The sequence below is a fragment of the Pseudophryne corroboree genome, chromosome 2, assembly GCF_028390025.1.
Source record: "Pseudophryne corroboree isolate aPseCor3 chromosome 2, aPseCor3.hap2, whole genome shotgun sequence".
NCBI lineage: Eukaryota > Metazoa > Chordata > Amphibia > Anura > Myobatrachidae > Pseudophryne > Pseudophryne corroboree.
The window spans coordinates 504,726,511-504,754,118 of NC_086445.1; the positions used below are offsets into that span (position 1 = coordinate 504,726,511).

The 27,608-nt window shown below is 41.4% G+C and overlaps 1 protein-coding gene across 4 annotated transcripts in view; it reads left to right on the forward strand.

The window, feature by feature from the left end:
• Positions 1-27,608, forward strand: part of BCAS3 (BCAS3 microtubule associated cell migration factor) — a 2,144,796-nt gene that overhangs the window by 2,002,186 nt on the left and 115,002 nt on the right. For 3 of the 4 annotated variants that reach the window (XM_063954016.1, XM_063954015.1, XM_063954017.1), the window contains one exon: positions 11,571-11,738. In XM_063954016.1, the coding sequence (XP_063810086.1) occupies positions 11,571-11,738 (168 nt within the window). Of the gene's footprint in view, positions 1-11,570; positions 11,752-27,608 lie in introns of all 4 variants that reach the window. The other variant, XM_063954018.1, reaches the window with a different exon arrangement.

The window sequence follows — 27,608 nt, forward strand, 5'->3', positions numbered from 1 at the left end:
CTATTAGAAGGTCAGATACATGGTTTCTAATGGCTACCCACGCCTCTGTATGGGCTTGTCTCACCCTGTGGTAACTGGCCACACCACTTAAGCATTGGCCTTTTGCACTGTATTCCCCCGGTGGGCCCTTCATGCCCCAGTCTGACACTGGCGGTATTCCTTGTTCACTGCTACTCTGCATATCATTTCAAGGGGGCTTTTGGGAGCTGTGAACGGGATGGATGGAAGTCCATCATGGTGGAAGTGCTGTACACACCATTATGACTCATAATCACGCCTCCTTATACACATTCGTAGATGCTTGTCCCAATTTCCCATCAGGAAAAGGTGAGAGGTATGTTTGTTAATGCTCTGCAAATAAAGGGTAATAGTACATTTTGGAAGTATGTGTAACAGTGCAAGACCTGTGTTGACATTGCATAGCTGTTTGTATCCTTATAACAAACACTAGCAAAACAGGTTATACACATATCAGCAAAGGCTCCACTTATCTGATATTGTTAGAAGCTAAGCAAATGATTGCTGTCTGAAGGGATTGAGTACTGTCATATTTTGGCTACTCACACAGCCTATGGACGCAATATATAAAATCAGTGACAGCATGGGCGTGTCTATAATGGGTGCAAGGTGTGTGGTGCACATCGGCCCCTGGCTCCAGGGGTGCCCACAACCCACATCCTGTACCCATATATTATACTTACCCCTTTGATGTCCCGTAGCGGCAGCCACGCACTGCAGTCACAAATCACTTGGAAAATGGCCTCCACGGCCATTTCCAAGTAATTTGCGCATGTGCACTGGAGATGTCCCCAGGAACAAGGCGTAGGCTCCATGTTACCTAAGACCTGCGCTAGTACAGCAGAGTCTACTCCCTGCCAAAGAGGAGGGGGCCCACAACGGAGGCTGTACATGGGTCTTCTCTTCTCTTAAAACGCCCCTGAGTGGCAGTATATACATACTTCATCAAAGTGGAGTAGTGACCATCACAAAGTACCACAACCCTTTTGTGCCTCAGTGATGGCTGTCGTGTGTTTCCACTGTGTTTTGGCAACAGTTGCACTTTAAGGGCTTAATAGAATAAAAGATGGAATGAAAAATAAGGATTATAGGACCATTTATCCTTAACATTAAATAGATATATTTGTTATCTTTATTAAATCATTATCAGTTTGGCTTTGAACCCCTGACTGAGACTCCCTGCTGAAGAAAAAGAGGATCCTATCTTTGGTACATGATGTATAAAAGCAGCCTCACATTTTCCCAATCAAATATTGTTCACCTTTCCAGTATGAGTTTAGTATGTGTCCCTGGTGGGAGAAAAGCGACCTAGAGTACAACATTTATTTTACTGTTCAAGCAGACATTTATTTTTATTTTTATTTTTTTAATTCATTTAGTACTGAAACAGTTTACATCTGTTGTGTCTTTTATGTCTGGTACAGGATGATGAGTAAGTCTTTAGCCTTCCCTAGACTGATGATAACTGACTGCATGCACACACTAACTGCCCAAAATCTACTCAAACCACAGAAGAGAATGGAAAGAGAGCACAAGATAAAACAAAAGTTCAGAGAAGACTGTGTAAATCTCAAGAAGGAAAATCTTTCAGTGTAGGTAATCCCTGGAACCCACACATACATTAACATTTACGCCTCACACGTTGATGCAGAGGAAAAAAAAAGTTTTTAAACCTTGAATGTGCTGGTAACACTATTATTTGTATCTTCTGTTCTTTCTCAAGTATCCCAGAAACAAGCGATTGACCCTTTATTTTGTCTGTTCACACATGCAGAGAATCCTCATTTGGCAAAACATCAAAAAACATGTTCTTTATTATTCAAAGGTCTACTTGCAAGAGACAAAATAGTTTTGTTTCTTTATCACTCTTCAGAATAACACACGTTAAGAACGCATCTTTCATCAATCTTTTCATTTACTGTCAAAGAATGTGAGAAACTTGTCAGGTCGTCTCAAGTTATGTATGCCGACATTTAACGAGGAAGGTGTGAAATATATTCTGCATGACTGAAATGATGCTAAATATTGGATATGGATTTTTTGTTTTTGTTCAAAAATTCCAACTGAAAATTATTTTTTTTAAATTCTTTTGTGTGTGATTGTAAACTCATTTCACAAATAAAATTGTGTAACATAATGATTGATTTACCTTGTAAAATTAAAGGTCTTTAGTAGTGACGTAAATCATGAGAGATTTGAAAAGGCTTAAAGTTTCAGAACACTTTACAACAAGTTCAAATGGGGTTTGTCGGAGTTCAAGTGCAGATGTCACAGGAGATCTGGTGGTTTCTGGCATTGAAGGTTTTCCAGTGCCAGGAATTTGCTCTGCAGTATAGTAAGATATACATCAATGTTACTGAATGGAACTGATGAAATTCTGGAGCCAGCTCAGACCATATAAATCCATGAATGCCATGCCTTATGTGTTGCTCATGCTATTCTAGATTTCAATTATCTGTCCCCTCTTTGCTGATGTATGGAGTAACTGGCTGGCTGAGTGTTTATGAACAGTTATCATCCACTACTTTGGATGTTATCAGAGGAAGGGACGCCTGCCGCAGGGCTTGGTCTCTCACCCTTTCTATTACCACCTGTCATTGACAGAGAGTGTGTGGTGAAGCTGCCCAGTCACCGAGTACAAGTGTAGATAGTTTCTGACGGCTGATCAAAGGGGAAAACCAAAGGGGCTGATAACAAGGACGTGTTTCATGTACTTTTAACTTTGAGAAGCCCAAGCATTTTCATTTTTTCCCCTGTAGGCTGGCAGAAAGAGGCTCTGTAAATGCAACATATTCAGTTACCAACCAATGCAGTCAATGGTTTGTGTTTAGGCAGCAAAGCATGACTTGAATTATCTTCAATGTTGGAATGTTATCTATTTATTGAGCATAGTTTTAGTAAGTAATTTAGTTATCGCAGTCAGGAAAATGTACCTAAAAATGGGAAAAAGAAAAGATAAAATAAGTAAAACAAATACTGGAGAAAACGAAAAGTGGCTTTAATGAACATGGCTCCCTCTTACTCACCTGTGATCACCACACAGAGCATTCATACTAAATGAAAACATGCTGATGAGCACTTTGTTGTAAGTTATAATACAGAAACTGTCTCAAGCTGGTTTGTTCCAGACCTTTCCATGATCTGTATTGAAAGAGGGTAACATTACCTATCATCTACCCCAATTTAGACCCAGTGTCCTGGTCCGTAAGCCACCTTTTATATATCTTGATCCTTCAGCAGTAGACTGTCTTGCACCCACTTGTCATGTGATGTGGGGAGGTTGCCGTATCACCCTTTGTTTGGGTCTTTTTACTGTTTTACTCTCTTGTCCCCCACTATGACAGACCTCCCAATCTGTCCAGTTGCTGGAGATTTTTACACAGTTCAGTAAGTATATCACTAGGCTTTTTCTCTAGGGAAAGCCAAGATATCCACTGCTGAACACCTGTGCTTACTGCACATAGGGCCTTATACAGTATGGATCACATTAGCAATGTGATCACATACTAAACAAGTAATGCCCAGTGCGCATGTGCAGCAGCCGTACTGTACGTGAACATGATTGACAGGCAGAGGCATTCTCAGGATGGGGCGTTCCAATATGGCGTTCCGATATGGCGTTGCAGAGCGGGGTAGGTAGGGCATGCTGTTGGAAATGGATGCGGGCTCAGGGTGGCCGCATGACACCACGCGCGGCCACTGTAACCGAAAAGATGGGGGCTCTGCGTCTGCCTTCACAGCCTGGCTGCAGAGGCAAGGGGCATCCACAACACAGCGATGTGATCGCAATTGAATTGCGATTGCATCGCTGCCCTCTATTTGCATGCTGGATGGCATTGCCCTGTGCTAGGTGGCCCCCAGCATGTGATGACAGCCAGTTGCAGTTACTGAATGGTAAAATAGCAAAACTGCAACTGAAGCTGAATAAGGTCCATAATCGCTGACCACTGTTGAGTTTAAACTTGCTGCTAATTGTTTGGGCACCACTGATATATATTGTACTCTAGCAACCTGTAGTGTGTTGCTATAGAGGTTCTTTCTGCTCTTTAGCAAGATGGCACCACTCCCTGGAAATAAAGCTAGGAAATATTTATACTAAGCTGTTGATCATTTAAACATGTATGTTTTTATTGTGCGCTTTATTTTATCTGAAACAAGGGACAAGAGAATAGTTTACATATGTAGCCAGAGAGACCAAATCTTTAGGAATTTGTCATGTTTATTTTGTTGGTAGTAAATAATATTTTCCATATGAGCAATCAACTGTATGTAGAATTTGAGTGAAGAGAAGCAAAGAGGCTATCTTTGTAGCCAAGATTTAGCAATTAGTCACCAGACTGGGACGTGTGAAGCCAATTGTGCAAAATTGTGATCTGCATCTTGGAGATGGTAGCAGTGGAGGTGGACCATAGGATACTTTCAGACAGCGGACAGAATAAGTGAGGAGAGGCCTGACTTTATCCCAATAGGAGAATAACTTTAGGCAGGGCCTCATTCCTCTTTGGCCACAACAGCTGTTTGAGGAGTTAGGTGTCTATTTACTAAGCCTTGGATGGAGATAAAGTCGCTGGACATAAAGTACCAGCCAATCGTCTCCTATCTGTCATTTTACAAACACAGCCTGTGGCATAGCAGTTAGGAGCAGATTGGCTGGTACTTTATCTCCAGTGACTGCATCTCTATCCAAGGCTTAGTAAATAGACCCCTTAGTATGATACAGTCTAGCAAGTTTATAAGAGACTTGGTATGCATTTTCTTAATCAAGAAATGAGGTTGTATTAGATGCTACTCTTGTCCTGACAATTTCCCAGATGTCTTCCTCTTCTTAAAGCCCAGGCCCCGAGTCTCCCATTCTATCTTGTGCTTGTTACCATAATCTAGAATGCTGTTGAGGAGGATGTAATAGATTGAGGAGAACATGTCTCTCCATGAGAGCGAAAAGAGACATAGTTTCTCAAGCGATATGATTAATATTTCCATCTGGTTGTCTATAATGGAAATATTCCTAAATTTGGGGGATTAACAGGGTGCCAAGTGCGCAAGTCATCAAAGTAGAAGCTCTCCAGCAAACGTACTCCTGTCTATCCAAGCCCAAGAGATTCTGAATTATTTCTATTGATAACTGGCATAATCATTTCAACATAGGGAGTTAGGTAGCATGCTATCACTCCATACTATAAGCCAGTGGTTCTCAAACTGTGTGCCGTGCAGTGCCAGATTAATGTGCACTTGGGCCTGGAGCTGAAATATAGGAAAGGCCTATTGTGTACCGCTGCACGGTAGCGTCTGCTAGTTACATTCCACCGCACGGTAGTGTCCGAGACACGTTATACCGCACAGCAACGTCCGATAGTTACATTACACCGCACAGTAGTGTCTGCTAGTTACATTCCACCGCACGGTAGCGTCTGCTAGTTACATGACACTGCACGGTAGCGTCTGCTAGTTACATTACAGCGCACAGTAGTGTCCGAGACACGTTACACCGCACAGCAACGTCCGATAGTTACATTACACCGCACAGTAGTGTCTGCTAGTTACATTCCACCGCCCGGTAGTGTCCGAGACACGTTACACCGCACAGCAACGTCCGATAGTTACATTACACCGCACAGTAGTGTCTGCTAGTTACATTCCACCGCACGGTAGCGTCTGCTAGTTACATTACACTGCACGGTAGCGTCTGCTAGTTACATTCCACCGCACGGTAGTGTCCGAGACACGTTACACCGCACAGCAACGTCCGATAGTTACATTACACCGCACAGTAGTGTCTGCTAGTTACATTCCACCACACAGTAGCGTCTGCTAGTTACATTACACTGCACGGTAGCATCTGCTAGTTACATTACAGCGCACGGTAGTGTCCGAGACACGTTACACCGCACAGCAACGTCCGATAGTTACATTACACCGCACAGTAGTGTCTGCTAGTTACATTCCACCGCACGGTAGTGTCCGAGACACGTTACACCGCACAGCAACGTCCGATAGTTACATTTCACCGCACGGTAGCGTCTGCTAGTTACATTCCACCGCACGGTAGTGTCCGAGACACGTTACACCGCACAGCAACGTTCGATAGTTACATTACACCGCACAGTAGTGTCTGCTAGTTACATTCCAGCGCACGGTAGCGTCTGCTAGTTACATTACACCGCACGGTAGCGTCTGCTAGTTACATTGCACCGCACGGTAGTGTCCGAGACACGTTACACCACACAGCAACGTCCGATAATTACATTACACCGCACAGTAGTGTCCGAATCACATTACACGGCATAGTAGTGTCCGAGTTACAATACACTGCACAGCACCGTCCGATAGTTACATTACACCGCACAGCACCGTCCGATAGTTACAATACACCGCACAGCACCGTCCGATAGTTACATTACACCGCACAGCACCGTCCGATAGTTACAATACACCGCACAGCACCGTCCGATAGTTACAATACACCGCACGGCAGCGTCCGATAGTTACAATACACCGCACAGCACCGTCTGATAGTTACATTACACCGCACAGCACCGTCCGATAGTTACAATACACCGCACAGCACCGTCCGATAGTTACAATACACCGCACAGCAGCGTCCGATAGTTACAATACACCGCACAGTAGTGTCCGAGTCACATTACACCGAACTGCAGCGTCCGGCAGTTACTGTACATTACACTGCTCAGTAGTGACCTAGTCACATTACATCGCATGGCAGCATCCGATATTTACATTACACCGTACACTAGTGTCCGAGTCACATTACACCGCAAGGCAGCGCTGATAGTTACATTACACCACACAGCAGCATCCGATAGTTACATTACACTGCACAGTAGTGTCCGAGTCACATTACACCGCAAGTCAGCGTCCAATAGTTACATTACACCGCACGCAGCGTCCGATAGCCACATTACACCACACGGCAGCGTCCGATAGTTACATTACACCGCACGGCAGCGTACAATAGTTGCATTACACCGCACGGCAGCGTCCGATAGTCACATTACACCACACGGCAGCGTCCGATAGTTACATTACACCGCACGGCAGCGTACAATAGTTGCATTACACCACACGGCAGCATCCGATAGTTCCATTACACCGCATGGCAGCGTCCGATAGTCACATTACACCACACGGCAGCGTCCGATAGTCACATTACACCATACATCAGCGTCCGACAGTTACATTACACCGCTCAGTAGTGTCCTAGTCACATTACACTACACGGCAGTGTCCGATTGTTACATTACACCGCACGGCAGAGTCCGATAGTTACATTACACCGCACGGCAGTGTCCGATAGTTACATTACACCGCACGGCAGCGTCTGATAGTCACATTACACCGCAAGGTAGTGTCCGTATACACACTGGCAGGAATTCAATTGATTATCATGCACGATAGATTAAAACATTATGCAATTAAGGTCACAGAACATGCACACATAACTTTAAGTGTGAGAAAGTCCTGGGCATAGGGCTACACAGCATATACTCCTTTGTACCTCAAACCGCAGCTGCAGAACACCTCACAGATCACACAGGCGGGGAGCACTGCACTGCAGTGTACTGTCCAGTGGGCGGGGCTTAGAACGGCCCGGGGGGGTGGCTTCATGCAACAGGGGCCAGGGGGCTCAGCAGTGGAAGAACCAGGGGGCAGAGTAAGTTTATAAAGGTCCCACAGAGACACAGCTTGGGATGGCAAGTGAGAAGAACTTTGAGCAATTGTGGGCACAGCTGTAGATGCACCAGGAGGCGGAGCTTATCGCGATCTGGGGGAGGAGCTTACTTCGATCCTGGGTATGTGCTTCATTGTGCAGTGACAGCTGCTGGCAGCTTCAGAGGGGAGAGGCAGAGCCTTGGCTCTCCGTGACAGGAGTCGAGTGAGGGAATGCTATTGGTGATGACAGGAGAAAAGTTTTTTTTTCCTGTCAACACTATCTGAACTGCAGGGGATCCGTGGGCCTATTTCCAGTGGGGGGCCTGGAGCTGCAGCTCCATCCGCCCCATTGTTAATCCGGCCCTGGTGCCGTGGAATGGTGGTCCAGGACCAATTCAAATTATTTATGGTCAGTGTAATTGGAAAAACCAGTGCTGGTGGCTGTAATTTATAAAATACATGGACAAACAGAAGCAAATCTTTTCCTTCACCGCACAGAAGAAACTAAGGATGACATATAAACACAATTTACTTAATTTAATATTTCATTCTAAATTTCTCAATAAGAAACTTTTGTCCTAGGGGTTCCGTGATAAAAATACTGATGCTCTAGAGCGAAGTGATTCAAAAACGTTTGGAACCACTGCTATAAGCTACTGAACAAATGTTGAACATACTGTATATGGCAGGAAAAGTGAACCTCTGAGTTGTCTGATTGTAGCTTTTAGTATTTCATCATTGGAGGGAGCCAATTTGTAAGTCTGTTTGGCGTTTATTGTTTACTATGACAAATAATATAGTAAACTCAGACTAGTCCTTGCTCATGCAAATTCAATGAGTAGAAGCAGACATGACATTGATGGAATTTGTGTTGATTTCTGTCTCTACAGTATTTTACTGTAAAGAAGTACACGGTATATAATTAATATTACTTTCTAAACATGCAAGTTGTATATAAATGGTTATGTTAGTGCTTTCTAAAGCAGCCAAAATATTTTATCCTAGATATTGCCTCCAGTAACTTTGTTAATGGTCTGAAGACAGTTGTTAATCATTTATAAATATAAACCTTTTTTGCACCGTTTATGCACTTACAGCAAATGGTGATGCTATATCCAATTATGCTTTAGATGTAAGTTTTAAGATTTTTCTTGAATTAAACAGGATGTACTGTATATATTTCTATAAATATTATTTCTGGTTGGTTAGAAGATATATATGTAGGCACTTACATACAGAGGTACCATGATAAATATATTTTACAATCTACACTCTATTTGTTGCGTGGCTCCATTACATTATTTTATAAAATAATATTCATGTCAAACAAACATATACTGTAGGAATAAGTGGGTAGAGATTTGGCTTTGTTTTTTGTTGCATTGAAAACCTATGGGTTCTATTTATTGAGAGCCGGGATGCTACCGAACTCTGACCTTTTTTTAAAGGGGCAATTATGTATAAGACTAAACCATGTCTTGTACATGATTGCTCCTTTAAAAAAAAGTCCTAGTTTGTCCAGCATATCGCACGAACGCCAAACTCGGATTTCATTACATCCTGGCCCTGGTTTCAAAGTGAAAGCTACCCTGGTAAGAGGTTTTTGTTAATTTCCTCTGAAAAGTAATTTCCAATAATGGCAATATGTGTCGATAATAAATTAGACTTTTTGGGGCATTGATCATTGATGCTATTTATCATTGATAAATAGCCTCAGTTTCCAAAGTGATGGTGGTTCTGGTTCTTGATCATCTACCTTTCTGCCTTATGACAGTTATCTACTAGACCAAGCTGTTTGGCTGAGAAAACCATGATATAAGTTATATAGTATTCTTTATTATCAGTAATAAGACACGACAACAGAAAGATGACTCTAAAACCCTGACTTGATTTGGTTTGTAGTAACTTGGTAATGAAAAGCAATTCATTACTGAGAGTACAATAGTGGCAGTGCCCCCTGCAACCACTCCCCAAATCTCTATGCATTCATTTTAAATAATATATCTCAGGAATGTAAATAAGTCATATAGTATAAAATAACAGAATATGTGGATTATGTTTCATTGAACTTTGATACACTTGGTATTTACTGAGATGCTGAGCAGAGATTACAATATTTCCATGGAGTCTAGATATCTCGCTAGAGGCCTTTTCATTATTCTTTAAAATAGGTGATAATATTCCCTGAAGATGAATGATTTCCCCAATTTATCAAACTCCGAAAATACATAATTTTGATTGTGAGAATGGTTGACATCTTCAGATGGCATCCGCTCTCGATGCCCCGATCCTTCGTATGGGAAAGAGCCCTGGGTGGTGGAGAGGAATCAATTTGGGTCCCTCTGCTCCTGTATGAATCCCTCTGTCAGCTGTCATGTTCTGTGTGTGCATGTGTGAATCCCAGTTCATGCATGTACACTAGCACTGCAGAGTCACACTTGGCAATGCTAATTTTCACTGCTATACAAGTAGTGGTGATAGGGATTGCGGGGCAGCTCATTTTTGGATCAGTGTTCTCCACACAGGCGCAACGTTTAATTGCTCCAGTGTGTTAGTATGCATCGCAACAATTTGTGTACCAAACAGGAGTGGTTATTGAATTGGCCACTAACCATTTTCTTACTGTATTATATGTATTTTGGAAGAAGTCATGATTTTTTAATTATAGGACATAAGTAGGATTTTAATGAATTACCATCTCAAATAATACACAAGGTCTATAGTGCAACAGTAAATTCCACATAAAGAATTAATGATGATATATATATTTATAGGTAATGTCTCCTTAATTTAACATTATACTCTATATAACTGGTTGGGTCTATTGGTCAACATGCATAAGGTCGACATTGTCTATAGGTCAACATTGACATGGTTGACATGGAAAAAGGTCGACATGAGTTTTTTTACATATCTTTTTAATTTTTTGAACTTTTTCAAACTTTACGATCCACATGGACTATGATTGGGAATAGTAACCTGTGCCGAGCACAGTGAGGCTCCTTGCCCGAAGCATGGCGAGCGAAGCACTAATTGGGGATCCCGCTCACTTTATGAAGAAAACGACAGCAAAAAACGAAGAAAAAAAAACAACGCGTGTTGACCTTGTTCATGTCGATTTAATGACCGCGTCAACCTATTTCAGGTGTCAACCTAGTCACTGTCGACCAATAGTGGTTGATCTATGACTGTCGACCCTATGATCCACACCCATAACTAGTCCCATAAGAACTCCACTTGTTACCTGAAGCTGAGTGCCAGCTTGCGCCATTTCTCTTTGCATTGGTGGAACCCATCTATTCATAGACCTATGAATAAACTATAGTACTTGCATTTAACTGCAGGAAACATGAGCAGGCTACGGTGCAATCTGTGATCCAGCTTCCAGTAGCAAACTGAGGGCCTAATTCAGGTTTGTCAGCAAAGCAAAAAAGCACACAACTGGGCAAAACCATGTGCACTGCAGGTGGGGCAGATGTAACATGTGCAGAGAGATTTAGATTTGGGTGGGTTATATTGTTTCTGTACATGGTAAATACTGGCTGCTTTTGTATGTAGCCCACAATGTTATTTTTACACTGCAATTTAGATTTTAGTTTGAACACTCCTCACCTAAATCTAATACACTCTGCACATGTTACATCTGCCCCACCCGCAGTGCCACGTGGGTTTTCCCAATTGTGTGCTTTTTTTTTTTTTGCTTTGCTGACAAACCTGAATCAGGCCCTGAGTTCCCAGAGGGACCCTTCCTATTTTCTATGTGTGGGATGCTTAGAATGAATAAAGGTTGTCTAAAGATGGATGCATTTTTTTTAAATATTTAAAATAATAGAGCTAACAGTGTGCAATTGCATGCACATATAACTTTGTTTAATTTGTTCCAGGTGCCTATGATCGCAGTGTGACCCTGCTGGAAGTGTGTGGGAGCTGGCCAGAAAGCTTTGGGTTACGCCATATCTCTTCTATTGAAAGTACTGATGAGGGTCTTCGCGAACGGCTGGCAGATGCCATGTCTGAGTCCCCAAACCGAGATGTGGTGGTATCAGGAACAGGTACAAAAAAGAGGTGTGATATGAGGTCCAACTATTCTCTTTGAAATCAATCTTCCCATGTTCTGTTGAGTGCTGTTTTACATCAAAGCTCCCAAGTTCTGTTGTGTACCATTGTTCCATGCCTGTAATTGCTCCATAATGAAGTTACTTTTCCTGCTTTAGCAACACACATCTCATATTCATACTTTAATCATGTTGCTTTCAGGTAAATGGTGTGTGTTGAGGTAATATATGTTTGCATTCAATATAAAGACAAGGCTATAAGTAGAACACAACTCCACCCCATACATGTATACTGGTAGTCTTGTGTCCCATAATATCTGTGCAAAATGGAGCCTTTGGGCACCCACAATGGAGAAGAATATGTGCAGAGTAGTGGAGCTTTACGCCAGGCTTGCTCATCACAGCATCATGCTGGTGCTTTCTGAATTGCTGTTCAACAGTCCAAGCTAGGCAATCATCATAGAGCTGGGACTTCTAAATAATTTGCTGATATGAAGTGATGACATGACGTTATGAGGAATGTGTCTGACAGACCACTCCGGTGCTCCATATTGTGCTGATCAAGTTTGCTTTGTAGAGGACCAGTTACCTCTTAGGTCCTTCTTGCTCAGAAACAGAAGGCTTCAGGGAGGGACTACTAGAGGAAATTCAAACCTCTGTGCAGCAACTTCTTGGCAGTAGTAGGTCCTGTGTAGTCTAGACAGGTCCCATGTACGTTTATTCTCACCCTCTCTCATGCCACTGGTACCAAGGCAATAGACCCACAAATATGCAGGTATTGGCAAGGGTCACTTCTAAAAATGTAAGGTTAAATTGAAAATAAATCCTGCTTACACATATGACAAGTGGCAAAGGATCTTTTAGACCCTCTTGTGTTTTGTGTTACTATGTAACCTTTATAATCATAAAATGTATTTACATTCAGCAGAATTTTGGTTGCACATACTTATTTTATTGACGTGTAGTTCACCACTTTATGGTATGGATACAGTGTATTGCTAGAAGGCGGCACACAATGGTTACTCTGCTGACTGCATTTTACATCTCCTGGACTCCTCTCGGCTCTTTAATCCCAATGTAATCCATCTCTGTAATGTTCAATTATATAGATAAATAATCTCATTTATTTCCATAGATCTAATAAACTGACCTCCTCACAAGAGGTTAAGAGATGTTATAGGCACTTATGTATGTTGTGCTTCACTATTGTTGTAGAGAAGCTTGCTATACATGACACTAAAGACCCTCTGATACCCCTCTTTGATTTGTATGTTCTCCCAATATGGTTTTGCGTCTGTAAGCGTTCACGTAATTAAGTTATGATTGTTTGTATTTAATAGTTTAGATTCTAGTCTTTATTATCACCATTCAACATTTCCTGAGCACACATTTAGTCACCTACAGTACACTTGTAATGAAAAACAATGTTTACCCTGTATTGTATCATTCTCATTGTGCTGGTCAGGACACTTTTTTGTGTCATCATTCCATGTATGTTTATTTTTTTTAATGCTTTACTACGTAGTGCCCTGTAAACTATGTACTTATAAATATGTTTTCTGTTCTCTCTCTCATTCAAAGTGTTGCTTACATGCTCTGCTCCCCCTGGGCAGGTTTCCACCAGCCCGCACAGCAGGAGAGATGTGAAGTGTGGTGGACGCTGGTGGGGCTTATCTGAGAGCCGAACTCACCTTCCAAGTTGGGCTGCATTCTACTCCCTTCCATTCTGGCTCCTTCCACACCTCACATACTTTCTGCTGTAGAAACTGGAAGATAACTGCTCAATAGAAAGCTTAGCATGCTGACCAAACTACCCTCCCACAGACGTGTGTTTTTCTATCTGCTTTCTGCATAGTACACAAAGTGTTTCAGAAAAAAAAAATAACATAATAGGATCTGGGGACAGGTCATAGTTTAAAATCAATTCACACACAATAGCTTTAGTTATCTGTTTGTCTGACTGGGCACCTATGTTTGCTGTCTGTCTGTCTTTCAGCCTCTCTGTCTGTCTTTATTCTTTAGTATAGCCTGACTTGGTTCCAAAGCTATGTGATTGCCAGATTTATAGTGTGTCATGTAAGCATGTGTGAGAATAGGTTTGGCATAAGGGATGTGTTGGCAGGGTTACACTGGACATGATTTAGGGAGGCTAGATGTTTCTGCCTTAGCTATTGTGTGAGCTTACGTTTAATGGTTTGCCAGAAACCATTATATATTTTCTTCTCAGTGGGGACAATATCTTTAATTGTCTTTGTTGTTCATTGTATTTTGTATTTTTAATGAGCATTTTATGATGTTTTCTTGGACTTGTCAGATGGGTGCTGCAATTACATGCTGTGTAGTACACCTCTTCTGCCATAAATGTGTCTCCATGCTTCCAGCAATTATGTTCAATGTGGCTAATGTCTAGTGCCTGGATTCATTCAGTAATACAGTGACACCATTACAGTACATCTTAAGTGCGATACTAGCATCCCTCACTACAGTAACGAAAGTGCTGAATTCAAATAACAGAATCTGAACTATTTCAAATGGTAGGTACAACATGCACAACTGAAGTGTTTGCTTTTGTATCTGTAGACTAGTAATTCTTAAATGGTCATTTGTTTTCTTTTTGAAGTTTTTATTCATTAAGACACATTTGAAATCATCCGATATATACTGTAGGTGGCTGTGTTAGGCTTAGCAAAGTGGCAGTTGATTGGATTGCGGGAGTGTGGCAAGCTAATCAACTGCTCAGACTTCTAGGAACATGGGTTAGGCATCTGCAACGGCTCCTTCAGTTTGGTGTACAGGTGGGTTTTCTTATTACCTGCCTGCACTGGCCAGAAGGGCTCTTGGTATAAAACAAAGTCTACTTATACATTAGAATGTAAGCTCTCACGAGCAGGGCCCTCTTCCCTCATGTGCTTATCCTTTCTTACTTTAATAATCTTCAACTGCACCACATCCAGCAGTTTTCTGCTACCTGATACTTATTCCAGTGTCATCTGCTGATGTAACTATGTTTATTTACCCTGTACTTGTCCTATACTGTCATCAACTGTAAGTTGCTGTTTTCCTGTTTGATTATTTGTTTATGTACGCTGTAATTGGGCGCTGCGGAACCCTTGTGGCGCCATATAAATAAAGGATAATAATAATAATAATAATAATAATAATAATAATAAATAAGCTGAACACTGGTCACATCCAGGGTGTCTGAGAGACTAATTAGCATTTAGTCAGTGACTGCTCTCCATCCATGCCACATCCAAAGTCCTGTTCTGTGGTCTGGGTCTATCTGAACTTTTTAAATTGTTGTAAAAATAGCCCTATTATTTTCTAATACTTAACATGAGATTTCTTAAATATTTTGACCATCATTTTACAGATTGTTATTGTTCTCCTGCTGTTCTATACATACATGACAACATACCACAGCAAACAACTTTTAGATGCCAGTAGTATTTGATTTTAAAAATAAACATATTCACAACTGAAGTACAAATTTAGGCATGAGACACCTGTAGGCTATGTGTCTAAGGGGTCTACTTACTAAAGCCTTGGATGGAGATAAAGTCGCTGGAGATAAAGTACCAGCCAATCGGATCCTAACTACTATGCCACAGGCTGTGTTTGAAAGCTGATTGGCTGGTACATTATCTCCAGTGACCTTATCTCCATCCAAGGCTTAGTAAATAGACCCTTATGAAGTATATGGGCCCATTGATATCTCCATCCTCTTATATGCCATTCCTGTTTTCTCCAAAGAAGCTATGATGTATCAGTAGTGTCTGTAGTAAGCCATCACTGTATGCACCTGTAAATCCAGTTACTATGATCCAGAATAGCACACTTTGAAGTTTTCCTGTACTACATGCTGTATTCTCAATACTCTACAATGTGGACTTGTGTTTTTCAGGTATTAAACTCTTTATTTAGGATCATTTAAACCTGGAGACTACAGGAAGATTCTTTTGTAATTGTATTATCTAGTTTAAGTTTGCTTATTTAAGCTTATTGATTTACCCAACCAAAGCAAACTTGATGGCTGAGACCAAAGTGGCCAGAAATAGCTGCATGTGTGGGTGAATCCTAATAAGAATAATTACAAATGGGAAACACAGTAGGCCAATGACTGTAATTTGTGTGTGTGGTCATTTTTAAGACCACACTAATTGGTCCCCAGCAATATACAGTAGTCCAGTAAGATGGACACTAAGGCATGTGGAAGAGCAAGTTGTATGGTAATCAGTCTGAACAACAAGTTTTAAATGTGAATAAATGGACATTGGGAGAGGTGAAATAAATAACCTTTACAATACGGATTATCCTTGAGGCACATAACAGTTGAAGAAATGTCATACACATTAACAGCAAGTCATTGAGCCATTTATTTACATTTATTTGCATTGTGGCAGAATTGTCCTGTAAAAAAATATTATATGTGAGTACATCATTACTTACATTATTAGTTTTACTAAATCTTTATTCATTCAAATTAAACATACATTTAGGCATATATTTCAGACTCCCTCTACAAACAGTAGGTTTGGTTATATGACATGGTAAATATAGTAATTGTATTATGTGATTGTCTTTCAAATAAATATTTTTAAGAGTCATGTCAATGAATATGAATTGTTCAGTATGTGTAGCTTTTGCACTATGCAAATGATTTTAGCTGACTATGGCCTGATGATGTGGGCACAGTACCCTACCTTGCCATGCAGCATGGGCATCCTGAAGCCACAAATAAGAACATATTTATTAAATTCAGCTAAAGATAGGTACACTATACTTGTCTGTGCCTCTAAGCAGCAATGATTAATACATAGGTTGTCTCTTTTACAAACAAGTCAGTGTATTTTACAATTATATATCTGTTTTAAAAAAACATTACCCAAAGGTCACCATATATTTTAAAAGTTTGTATGTTTCACTACCCCACATCTGTACCTTTAATAAGTAAGCTTAGAAAATATACTCTTGGATTTAAAATTTCACTTTGTCTGTTTTTAAGAAATAAATCATCAAGCACACATTTGGCAATTTGCACAAATACCATCAAACATTCAGGTTTGTGGGTTTAACACTTCCTAAGTGATAGATGATTCACATGTGCTCACTGTGCGTTCATTTTATTTTGAACAATTAAAATTTTAAACACACTGGTACAGCATCAATTACAATCACTTAAAAAGCAATAATTGAAAAACAAAACAATCACAATTGAAAGAATATAAACAAAGTAGGAAGAGAGCAACAGAAAAATTTGAATAAACTTTAACATAAAGGTATACTGATAGCCTATATGCTAAAATACTATGCATGGCTTGTACAAACAATACAAGACATCCAACCATTTCTTGCATCTAGACCCAGTAACATATATGAGATTCTGGCACAGCCAGGGTCAGTCCTGTAGATGTTCACCACCTATTCCCTTCAGGCGTGGCGTGCCACTCCCTGCCTCTTGCATCCTTTCTGCACAATTATCCAATTGTGAGTGTGCCCCTTGGCTGTAATATTGGGATGCACTTGGCATAACATCGGTCTGGATGTGGCGGTCATGTGGCCAACATCGGAACCCCAACATCACTCAGCGGACCGCTGCCGGAACACCAACAGTTGACATCCGAAGAGATGTGTCTGTATGGGTATTAGGGTTAGGGCCTGAGGAGGGGGAAGGGGGGGGGGGGGGTTAGGGTTTGGCACTAGGAGGGGTGGTTAGCCATAGCGGCCACTCCCCAGAATTTAGCCCTAGCCGCCACACCCCTAGATTTAGCCCTAGCTGCCACCAGTGAAGGGTTAGGGTTGGGGAGGGTTAGGGTTGGGGAGGGTTAGTCTATATAACCCACAAACATGTCAGGATTCTCGGGCTTGGGATGCCGGGGTCAGTCATGTGACCGCTGGGATATTGTATCATACCAGTAACATCATAGCCAAGCACCTCAATCTCAGCTTAACACTGACATGGGGAAGCAGCAACTCATTTATGGATATCAGGTATACTTCATGGCCATACTGAAAACATTATCTCTTAGCTGTGTGTTATATACGTACTATCAATGGCACCTGACATCGCCTGGGTGTATTTTTTTAGTATGAGAACTGTGTGTTCTTATTTCTCTCTCTCCTTATTGCCTCTTTGTGTTTGTATGTGTGTTTATGTTTACCTCTCTGGCTCCTGTTTCTCCTCCTATTTACATGTGGCTCACTACTTTCATACTTCCCAACTCCAGCAGCAACCTTCTTGTGGGGCAGCTCATCATCAGAGGCTGCGTGAACTGCTAGTGCCAGGTGCAGACATAATTATCTATATTTTGTCCCTAAAAATATATATATTTTATATGAGATAGTAACAAAGTGTTATCCACGATAGCTAACAATGTGTTCAGATTTTGTTCTGTCATATAGACCCATATGATAATTCTGCTATGTATATCACATTATTTGATGTGTACACTTAAAAACAAAACAAAAAACGGGTTGCTGTATCAAGCAGTGAAAGAGTGTGGAACTGGACCAATGGAGAAGTTGCCCATGGCAACCAATCTTCTTTGAGGTAGTATGTTTCAAGTGCTTTCTATAAAATGATTGGTTGCTGTGGGCAACTTCTCCACCTTTTCATGTACTGCTTTATACATCAATTCCAAGATCTTTATTGGGTCTAACTGGTTTGCAATAAAGTATGTCATTACACAGCCTTTTTACTTGGTGTAAAAAAATGTCTAAAGTATACCAACATAGTAGACACCAATTAAAGCAATGTGATATGCTATCTCCTGAGGAAGGGTATAAAGGTATGTCACACCATGGCAATCTGGTACAGCAAGCATATTGGGCTTTCAAAATACAAAAATGTAGGTGTGGCAATCATCCCCACATGAAGGTGAGGAGGACATATGTTTGTACGCTGCTCATCATGTGTGCCATTGCAGATGTAAGCCATTGCAGAAGTGTGCATTTCTCCATGTATACTTGCAGTAAGCATCAAGTGATTCCCTCTGTGAGAGTGGACGCAGCAGTCACAAAGGAAATCCTGTTGTAAATTTAGAGGTTTTTTTTTCTAAGTATGCGGTCATCTATAATTAAATTATAGAAAGAATGTTGGGGGTAATTCAGAGTTGATCGCAGCAGCAAATTTGTTAGCAGTTGGGCAAAACCATGTGCACTGCAGGGGGGGCAGATATAACATTTGCAGAGAGAGTTAGATTTGGGTGGGTTATTTTGTTTCTGTGCAGGGTAAATACTGGCTGCTTTATTTTTTACAGTGCATTTAGATTTCAGTTTAAACACACCCCACCCAAATCTAATTCTCTCTACACATGTTATATCTGCTCCCCCTGCAGTGCACATGGTTTTGCCCAACTGCTAACAAATTTGCTGCTGCGATCAACTATCAATTACCCCCTTTGTACAAAACTCTCCTTAAAATAATAATTTTCTGTACCTCAAGTGAAGTCATGCCACGTGTACTTACATTTGCATTTTACGCTGAAATGTTTAATAGAAAATCTGAAAAATTATATTTTTGATAGAATATCAGACTTATCGCTTGATATTAAAAAATAGGCCCCCAAAACATTGGTGGTGTCATATGACAGTAATGCCCATATTTTACAGCTATTACCTACTTAAAAGCGGCAGCATTTGGCCAGTTAATGGATGGGAGGTTGGGAAGAGAGGTTATATGCTACAGTATGCTTAATTACATAGCTTTAGATGGTACCCATAGGAGTGTCTGGCTAGTTCTGCAGTGTAATACTTTTATGAAAACAAAAAAATGTGTAACTTGAGGTTACCCTTTCCCAAGCAATTATAACACCATCATGTAGACTGTTTTACAGGGTTTGTGGTATGCAGGTGCTGTATGTAAAATTCCATGTAATAAGACCAAACATTTCTACTCGGCAGTTTGATTAGTTCCTGAAACAGAGATGTCTTGGAAATCAATATGAAGTTCATTATTTTTTTTCTAAATGTGTTTCAACTTACAGTCAGAGAACAAGTTTCTCTTGTTCTTAATTCTACCGCTGAAAAAAATATTAGGATTATTTAAAAAAAAAAAAAAATCCACAGAGATTAGAATAGGTTTCTGTTATATCGCCAGTCAAGAGTGGGAAAAGGGAAAATTGTTATTCATATTACAACATCCATTTAAAAAAGACCCTACTACTACTACTACTACTACTACTACTACTACTACTACTTTAGCAGATTCCTATTCTCTTTCCAGCTCTCGTGATATGTTCTGGATACTAATGATGCACAATATAAAGAATTAAGTACTTGTGTGTTTGCTGGCTCTAGATAAAAACACAAAGGGTTATGTTAATATCCACAGTATCTGCCGAGTGCAGACCCATATTGTCTGATTTACAGGTATGCAGGTGCACCTACTCCAGAATGCATTTCCCCTTCACAGTCTTTGGAAACATTCCTATATAAGCATCCTGAACTTATATCCTCTTTCATTATGTGAGATCCTGGAGGGGGGATCCCAGAGACAAATGCGCTGGGTGTGATGCATTGAATTGCATCATCACAATCCTATCTGCCCACTTCACTGTAGAACTGAAATAAATCTTGGACATTCCGGGGGAATAGGCAAGTATCTCCTCTTGATTCATATATGCTTTTTCTCTTTTTAACCCCATTTGTGGGTTAAATTAATCCCAGAGTGAAGGAACATTGTGGGTGTGGCTGTCTTTATTACGTGAGGTCCTTTTGTGTGTTTGAAGCTTTCCCACAGAACTGCAAATGTAAATGCAGTGAGCATCCAATTCTAAGTAAATTCTTTTTGTGGGGTGCAAAATGCAATGCAGCCTCCCCCCAAAAATGGAACATCTGTGCACCTCTTTATTTTATTAAATTAATCCCATTTTGCAAAATTACACTTCACAACCATGTTTTCATTGCCGATGTGGAATACTGCGATTCTGCATTGTATGACTTACTGCTTCCATGCATTTCTGCCATATTATTATTGTTAAACTTCATCATTGATACTATTTTTGTTTACATTTTTGTTTCTTGTTAACACACTGCAATAAAAAGATTGTAAAAAAAATGGTTGTATTTTTCCGTATGTGACTAATTGTCACTTTACAAATAATGACCTGGATCAGGCCAACTACTTCATTGGCTACTGCAAAAAAACAGATCTCTACATTTCCACACATGCATAATAGACTAGTATGCATGTGATGTTACAAAATAGCATTTATTTGTGGTTTTCCACTGTTACTGTTCATAAGCTATGTTTGGAAGCGGAATTTCCTAAAAATCTGGATTTTTTTAGACTTACATTTTTGTTGTAGACTTTTTTATAATATATACGTAAAAAGGAATACATGATGGAACATAATTTGGAACATAGAAATACATTGACATACAACCAGTATATGTATGTGTGCTGTGACAAGAACACTGGAATAGTGTTTGAGGGCAGGTATGTTTGTCCCAGGTTCTTGTCTTACATGTATTAGAAAAATGAAAACTTCTAGGAAAATGTTTTGTTTTGTCAGAACCTTTTCAGTGTATTGGAAAAGCTGGATAAGGGCCCTGAAAGAGAGATAGGGCAAGTTCCAGACATTGGGCCCAGTTCGGGGCTAATCAGGGCTTTCAGCTGTGCAAGAGCCTTTTAGGGCTGCTAGCCTGATTAGTGTGGGCAGATTGCCTGGGGAGAGGCTGCAGAATCTCTGTGAGAGGAGCTTCCTTATACAAGTGAGCTATACAGTGTTTACTGGAGAACTCTGTGTTTTTGTTTAGCGACAGTTAGGAACGTCTTATGTTTAGTTAGTGCCGGACAGGCAAGGTATTTTCTTTTGATGTTTGTTTTGTTTTCTGTTCAATAAAACTGGTCGTGGCCAGTTACACCACACACTGGACTTGTGTGATTCCTCAGCTGCTGCATAGCTGCCATTTACCCCACAAAACGGCACCTTGTTCCCTTACAGTGTTACAACTTGGTGGAGAATGCGAGCATTCCGTTCTGCGCATAAGTGAAAGCAGCAGCTTTATGAGGCCTGCAGAAAACGGGGGTTTATGCAGATACAGCCCAGTGTGAAGTTGCTGAGATTCACCCCTGAGGATTTGATATATGTCCTGGGTGAAAGCAGCTACAAAGCTGCCTGAAAAATCTGTAGACATGGAGGAAAATAGGAGACAGCAGCAGGTGGCTATTGACGAACTTTACAGGCAACAGCGTCAGGATAGAAAGGCCTTAACAGAAGTGGTGCAGAGCCTTGCAGCCCAGATTGGAGATGTGGCCGTCAGTGCTCCGACCAGCTCTAGTTCTATACGGGCCAGTCACTTCCTGCAGAAAATGACAGAGGCTGATGATGTGGAGGCCTACCTGACCACGTTTGAAAGGACTGCCGAACGTGAGAACTGGCCGAAAGCACAGTGGGCCAGTCCTCTGGCTCCTTTTCTGTCAGGTGAGCCCCAGAAAGTGTACTTTGATTTAAGCCCTGATGAGGCTCGGGACTATGATAAGCTAAAGACTGAGATCCTGACCCGCTTGGGAGTCGCGCTGTCAGTACGAGCACAACGGGTGCACCGTTGGGTGTACGCCATGGAGAAGCCTTCTCGCTCCCAGATGCATGTCCTTATTCAGCTAACAACAAAATGGTTACAGCCAGAGACATTAACTGGTCCCCAGATGGTTGAAAGAGTCATCATGGACCGCTACTTGAGATCTTTGCCCATGGTCCTGCGCAAGTGGGTGAGCCATGGAAACCCGGGTACTGCTGACCACTTAGTGGACATGGTAGAGAGGTATATAGCAGCAGAGGAATTACTGATGACCACCCAGCAACCCATAGATCCTCGACAGCGCCCTTCAGTAAAGACTGGTAAGACTGTTCTGTGGGAAAACGTTGCTGGGCGGTTAAGAGAACGCAAGGCTGGAGAGACTGTAAACACTGGCCCTGGAGACAGGCTAATGGGGCTAGAATGGTCTATGCTGCCCAAACGGGTTGATAATCGTGTGGTTAAATGTTTTAGGTGTGGTATGCCAGGTCATGTTATTGCCAATTGCCCAGTCATGCAAGAACCCATGCAATGTGATGCTGCCTTTGAATGTCGCAGAATGTCTTTCTTTGCTAGGTTAGCCTGTACTGTGGTACCTTCACCTGAGTTGGAAAAACAAATGTGTGACGTGTTCTTAGAGGGTAACCGGGTAGAGGCCTTGCTAGATTCAGGAAGTTTAGTTACCCTCGTGAAAGCTGGGTTAGTGAACCCCTTAAAGGTCCAGCAAATACCTATTGGGGTAACTTGCATACATGGGGATACCCAACATTATGTCACTGCTGAAGTGAATATAGAAACTTGGTGTGGGTCAGCAATGGTTAAAGTAGGACTGGTCCCCACCTTGGTGCATGAGGCCATAATAGGGAGGGATTTTCATAATTTTTGGAAACTGTGGGAATCACGTTTATCAACAGATGTGAGAAGTAAAGAGCCAGTTGATAATACCGGTGATTTTATGGATGTACGTGTGTCTTCGGAACTGTCTGACCCTTTGCCTTTTGCTAGTTTGGCTGGGGAAGTGACAGATGGGGAGTCCAGTGAGGACCCTCTTGCTGGGAATAGAGACATAGTAGTTAGAACTGAAAGCGTGCCTGACCTGGAGGTAAAGAAGGATCTGTTTGCATCTGAACAGTTAAAGGATCCTACCTTGATAAAGGCTAGAGAGAATGTTAAGATTGTTAATGGGGAACCTGTGGTACCAGGTGACAGGGTTACGTATCCCCACATGGCCATCTGTAATGAGCTCTTGTACCACATTGTCAAAAAGGGTGAGGATGTGGTGGAACAGCTGGTAGTTCCTCAGCCTTATCGGAGAACAGTACTAGATTTAGCTCATAGTCACGTTACAGCAGAACCAGGGGTCAGGGTCCATTTAAAGCCATATAGGATTCCTGAAGCTCAGCGAAAAGCTGTTTCTAAAGAAGTTAAAACCATGTTAGAACTTGGAGTCATAGAGGAATCTAACAGTGAGTGGTCCAGTCCCATAGTTCTCATCCCGAAGCCAGACGGTAGCATATGCTTCTGTAATGACTTTCGTAAGTTGAATGAGGTGTCCAAGTTTGACGCATACACCATGCCCCGTGTGGATGAGCTTTTAGAAAGGCTGGGAACAGCAAGGTTTCTCACCACGTTGGACCTGACCAAAGGTTACTGGCAAATACCTTTATCTGATAGCGCAAAAGAAAAAACAGCCTTTTCGGTTCCGGAGGGGCTGTACCAGTATAAGATGTTACCCTTTGGGTTGCATGGGGCTCCAGCAACCTTTCAACGGGCGATGGATAAAATTTTGAGGCCCCATAGAAAATATGCAGCTGCCTATTTGGATGATGTGGTAATTCACAGTACAGACTGGGGGTCCCATGTGGTTAAAGTACAAGCAGTACTGGACTCAATCAGAGAGGCAGGGTTAACTGCTAACCCAAAGAAGTGCCGCCTCGCAATGGAGGAGGTCAAAAACTTGGGCATCACCATAGGTAGAGGTCTGATTAGGCCCCAATTGAATAAAATTGATGCTATTCAAAACTGGCCTCGTCCAGTGAATAAAAAACAGGTAAGGGCTTTTTTGGGAATAACTGGGTACTATAGACGGTTTATTCCCAATTTTGCGACCACAGCAGTGCTGTTGTCAGACCTTACCAAAGGGAAGCAGTCAAATATGGTGAAATGGAACCCTGATGCAGAAAAAGCGTTCCAAGCGTTAAAAGTAGCTTTGTGTTCACAACCTGTATTGATAACACCAGATTTTTCAAAAGAATTTGCGGTACAGACAGATGCCTCAGAGGTAGGGATAGGGGCTGTGCTGTCCCAAACCAGAGATGGGGACGAACACCCTATCATTTATTTGAGTAGGAAACTCAATGAGCATGAAAAAAGGTATGCCATTGTGGAAAAGGAGGCTTTGGCCATTAAGTGGGCACTAGATACCTTGAGATATTAACTCTTGGGTAGACAATTCAGACTAGTGACAGATCATGCCCCTTTAAAATGGATGTATGTAAATAGAGGCAAGAATGCTTGTGTCACTAGATGGTTGTCCCAGGTTCTTGTCTTACATGTATTAGGAAAATGTTTTGTTTTGCCAGAACCTTTTCAGTGTATTGGAAAAGCTGGAAAAGGGCCCTGAAAGAGAGATAGGGCAAGTTCCAGACATTGGGTCCAGTTTGGGTCTTTTGCCTCACAGAGGGCTAATCAGGGCTTTCAGCTGTGCAAGAGCCTTTTAGGGCTGCTAGCCTGATTAGTGTGGGCAGATTGCCTGGGGAGTGACTGCAGAATCTCTGTGAGAGGAGCTTCCTTATACAAGTGAGCTATACAGTGTTTACTGGAGAACTCTGCGTTTTTGTTTAGTGATAGTTAGGAACGTCTTATGTTTAGTTAGTGCTGGACAGGCAAAGTATTTTCTTTTGATGTTTGTTTTGTTTTCTGTTCAATAAAACTGGTCGTGGCCAGTTACACCACACACTGGACTTGTGTGATTCCTCAGCTGCTGCATAGCTGCCATTTACCCCACGAAACGGCACCTTGTTCCCTTACAGTGTTACAGTGCATACACATTTATATAACTATAGCCTGTATCCTAAATATGGTCATAGTGGGGAGTGAAATAAGGCCTTTCTATGAATGTAAAAATATATTTCAAATTTAAAAATTTGAAAAGGAACTTGTATTTAAAAGTGAATTGCATTCATAAAGGATTTAGCATGTGTTTTATATTCATTTCAACACTAATTCAAACAACATTTTAATTTGGGAGTTTCTAGAGCAATGTGAGAGATCTAACAGATTTTAAAAGCAGTGGAATAGTTGCGGGGGTGTCATAGACACAGTCAGTAATTGCAGCATTTTTAACATGTGTATTTGATTAGACTTTATAATCAAGCACAGTACTACAAGTAAAATATATTTACAGTAAAGGTCTTAAAATAGTTGCAGGAGAACTCCACCCAAAACAAATTTAAATTTTATATTAAAATTGCATTAAAATTACCTTGCAATGGCTGCAGTGGTCCCACATTTCCCCCCACTCTGATGCTATCATCTGGCCTGCCAAATGATAAGAGGAGAGAACAGAGCAGCATAGGAGCAGTCTAAATCCAGGGCGGGGCTTAAGTCCACGGGGAACACAACTACAGGCTGACTCCTAGGGACTGCATCAGCTGCAGCCCGTAGAAGCCAGACAGGGAAGTGTTCTCTGCTATAGCAGTCTGGACTGGTAATCCCAGGGAGACAGTGGTGTACGGAGGTATGTGCACCTTCAGTTACATTCACCTTTATTTAAAACATACATTTCTGAGAATGCTATACTCTGGACTTGACTCTAAACCTCATAAACCAGTCAGACACCTAACACATAATTGATCCTCCTTAAAGAGCCTTGTAAACTTAACTATATAAAACAAGTTGAAATTGTCCATTTAAAACCACTGTAGCTAAGCAGATATATGTCCAGATCTATGTGCAGCCACACACTACATAGATCTGCTTAGCTACAAGGGTTTAAACTGACAGTTGTATGACGCACCTTAGATAGGTACCAGCATAAATACTTTTTAAGGGGGAAACGTATCCAGTTTGGATCAATGCTGGAGAAAGAGAAAGAAGGTCAGAAGCATCTTCTTCTGCAAAGGCTTAAAACTTTAGAGACCGCACATAATTTCTCCCTCTCTGACAGGGTCCTATCTGAATGGGCCAGGCCAGAGACCAGGCCAGCGCTAAACAAATTGTACTTTGATAAAATAAAGCATGAGTATGGCATATGCCTAGATCATTATTTTCAGTGGGGTAAATAGCCTAAACTCTCCTTGCCCAAAGAGCCACCTTTGTATTCAGATGGTTACAGACACCCATGGGTAGGGACTGCACGCCCACTGGTGACATAGCGGCTGCTTTCCACTTCTACACTAAACCTACTGGCCCCTTAGTCTTCTGAGGAGTTATCCTATTTCTGGGATCTGCTTGCCCAGTACCTAAGGGATTCTGATTTTCCTACACTTTCTCAAGCTGATAAGCTCTGGCTGGAATAGCCACTTTCCATTGAAGAAATGGAGGGGAATCTAAAGTCCACTCCCTCTAAGAAAAGCCCAGGCCTAGACGGTCTTACTATAAATCCTTTCAAAATGCTATACTTCTTAAAATGCTCCAGGCTTTTAATGAGATCTCTAGGGATCGATATTGCTTATCACAATTTTTTATAGGCCCACATCACAGTCATTCAAAATGTGGGTAAGGACATCGACCAGTGTCATAGTTATCACCTAGTCTCGTTACTCAGTACCGATATAAAGCTATTTGCCAAATTCATAGCTAATAGACTCAAGACTTTACTACGTACCTTAACACGTTCTGAACACATAGGGTTTGTTCTGGGCAGGGAGGCGCACAATAACACCACTAAGATCATTGACCGTATGCATTTGGCAGTTCTGTACCTCTAGTTCTGCTTTTCACAGATGTTGAAAGGGTATTTGATAGGCTCAGTTGGCTTTTCATGCGGGACTTTCTGTCACACTTGGAACTGGGTGCTATTTTTTTCATAGAGTTATGGTGCTTTATTATTGCAGATTAGAGTTAATGGTGGCCCTCTGAGCCTGTGTTGATTAACAATAGTAGCAGACAGTGATGCCCATTTTCCCTTCTCATTTTCATACTTTAAATGGAGGCCGTTTCCCACACCATTAGATCAAACCCTAACATCTCGGCTTCATTGTGAATGCCTATTCCTATAAGCTAGCATTATTTGAGGATTGTTTACTAGCGATCCTATTCAATCCTGTCACATCGATCCCTAATTTGGTAGCCAAATTCCATAGATCTGGCCGGTTATCTAATTTTAAGGGGAATTATGCTAAA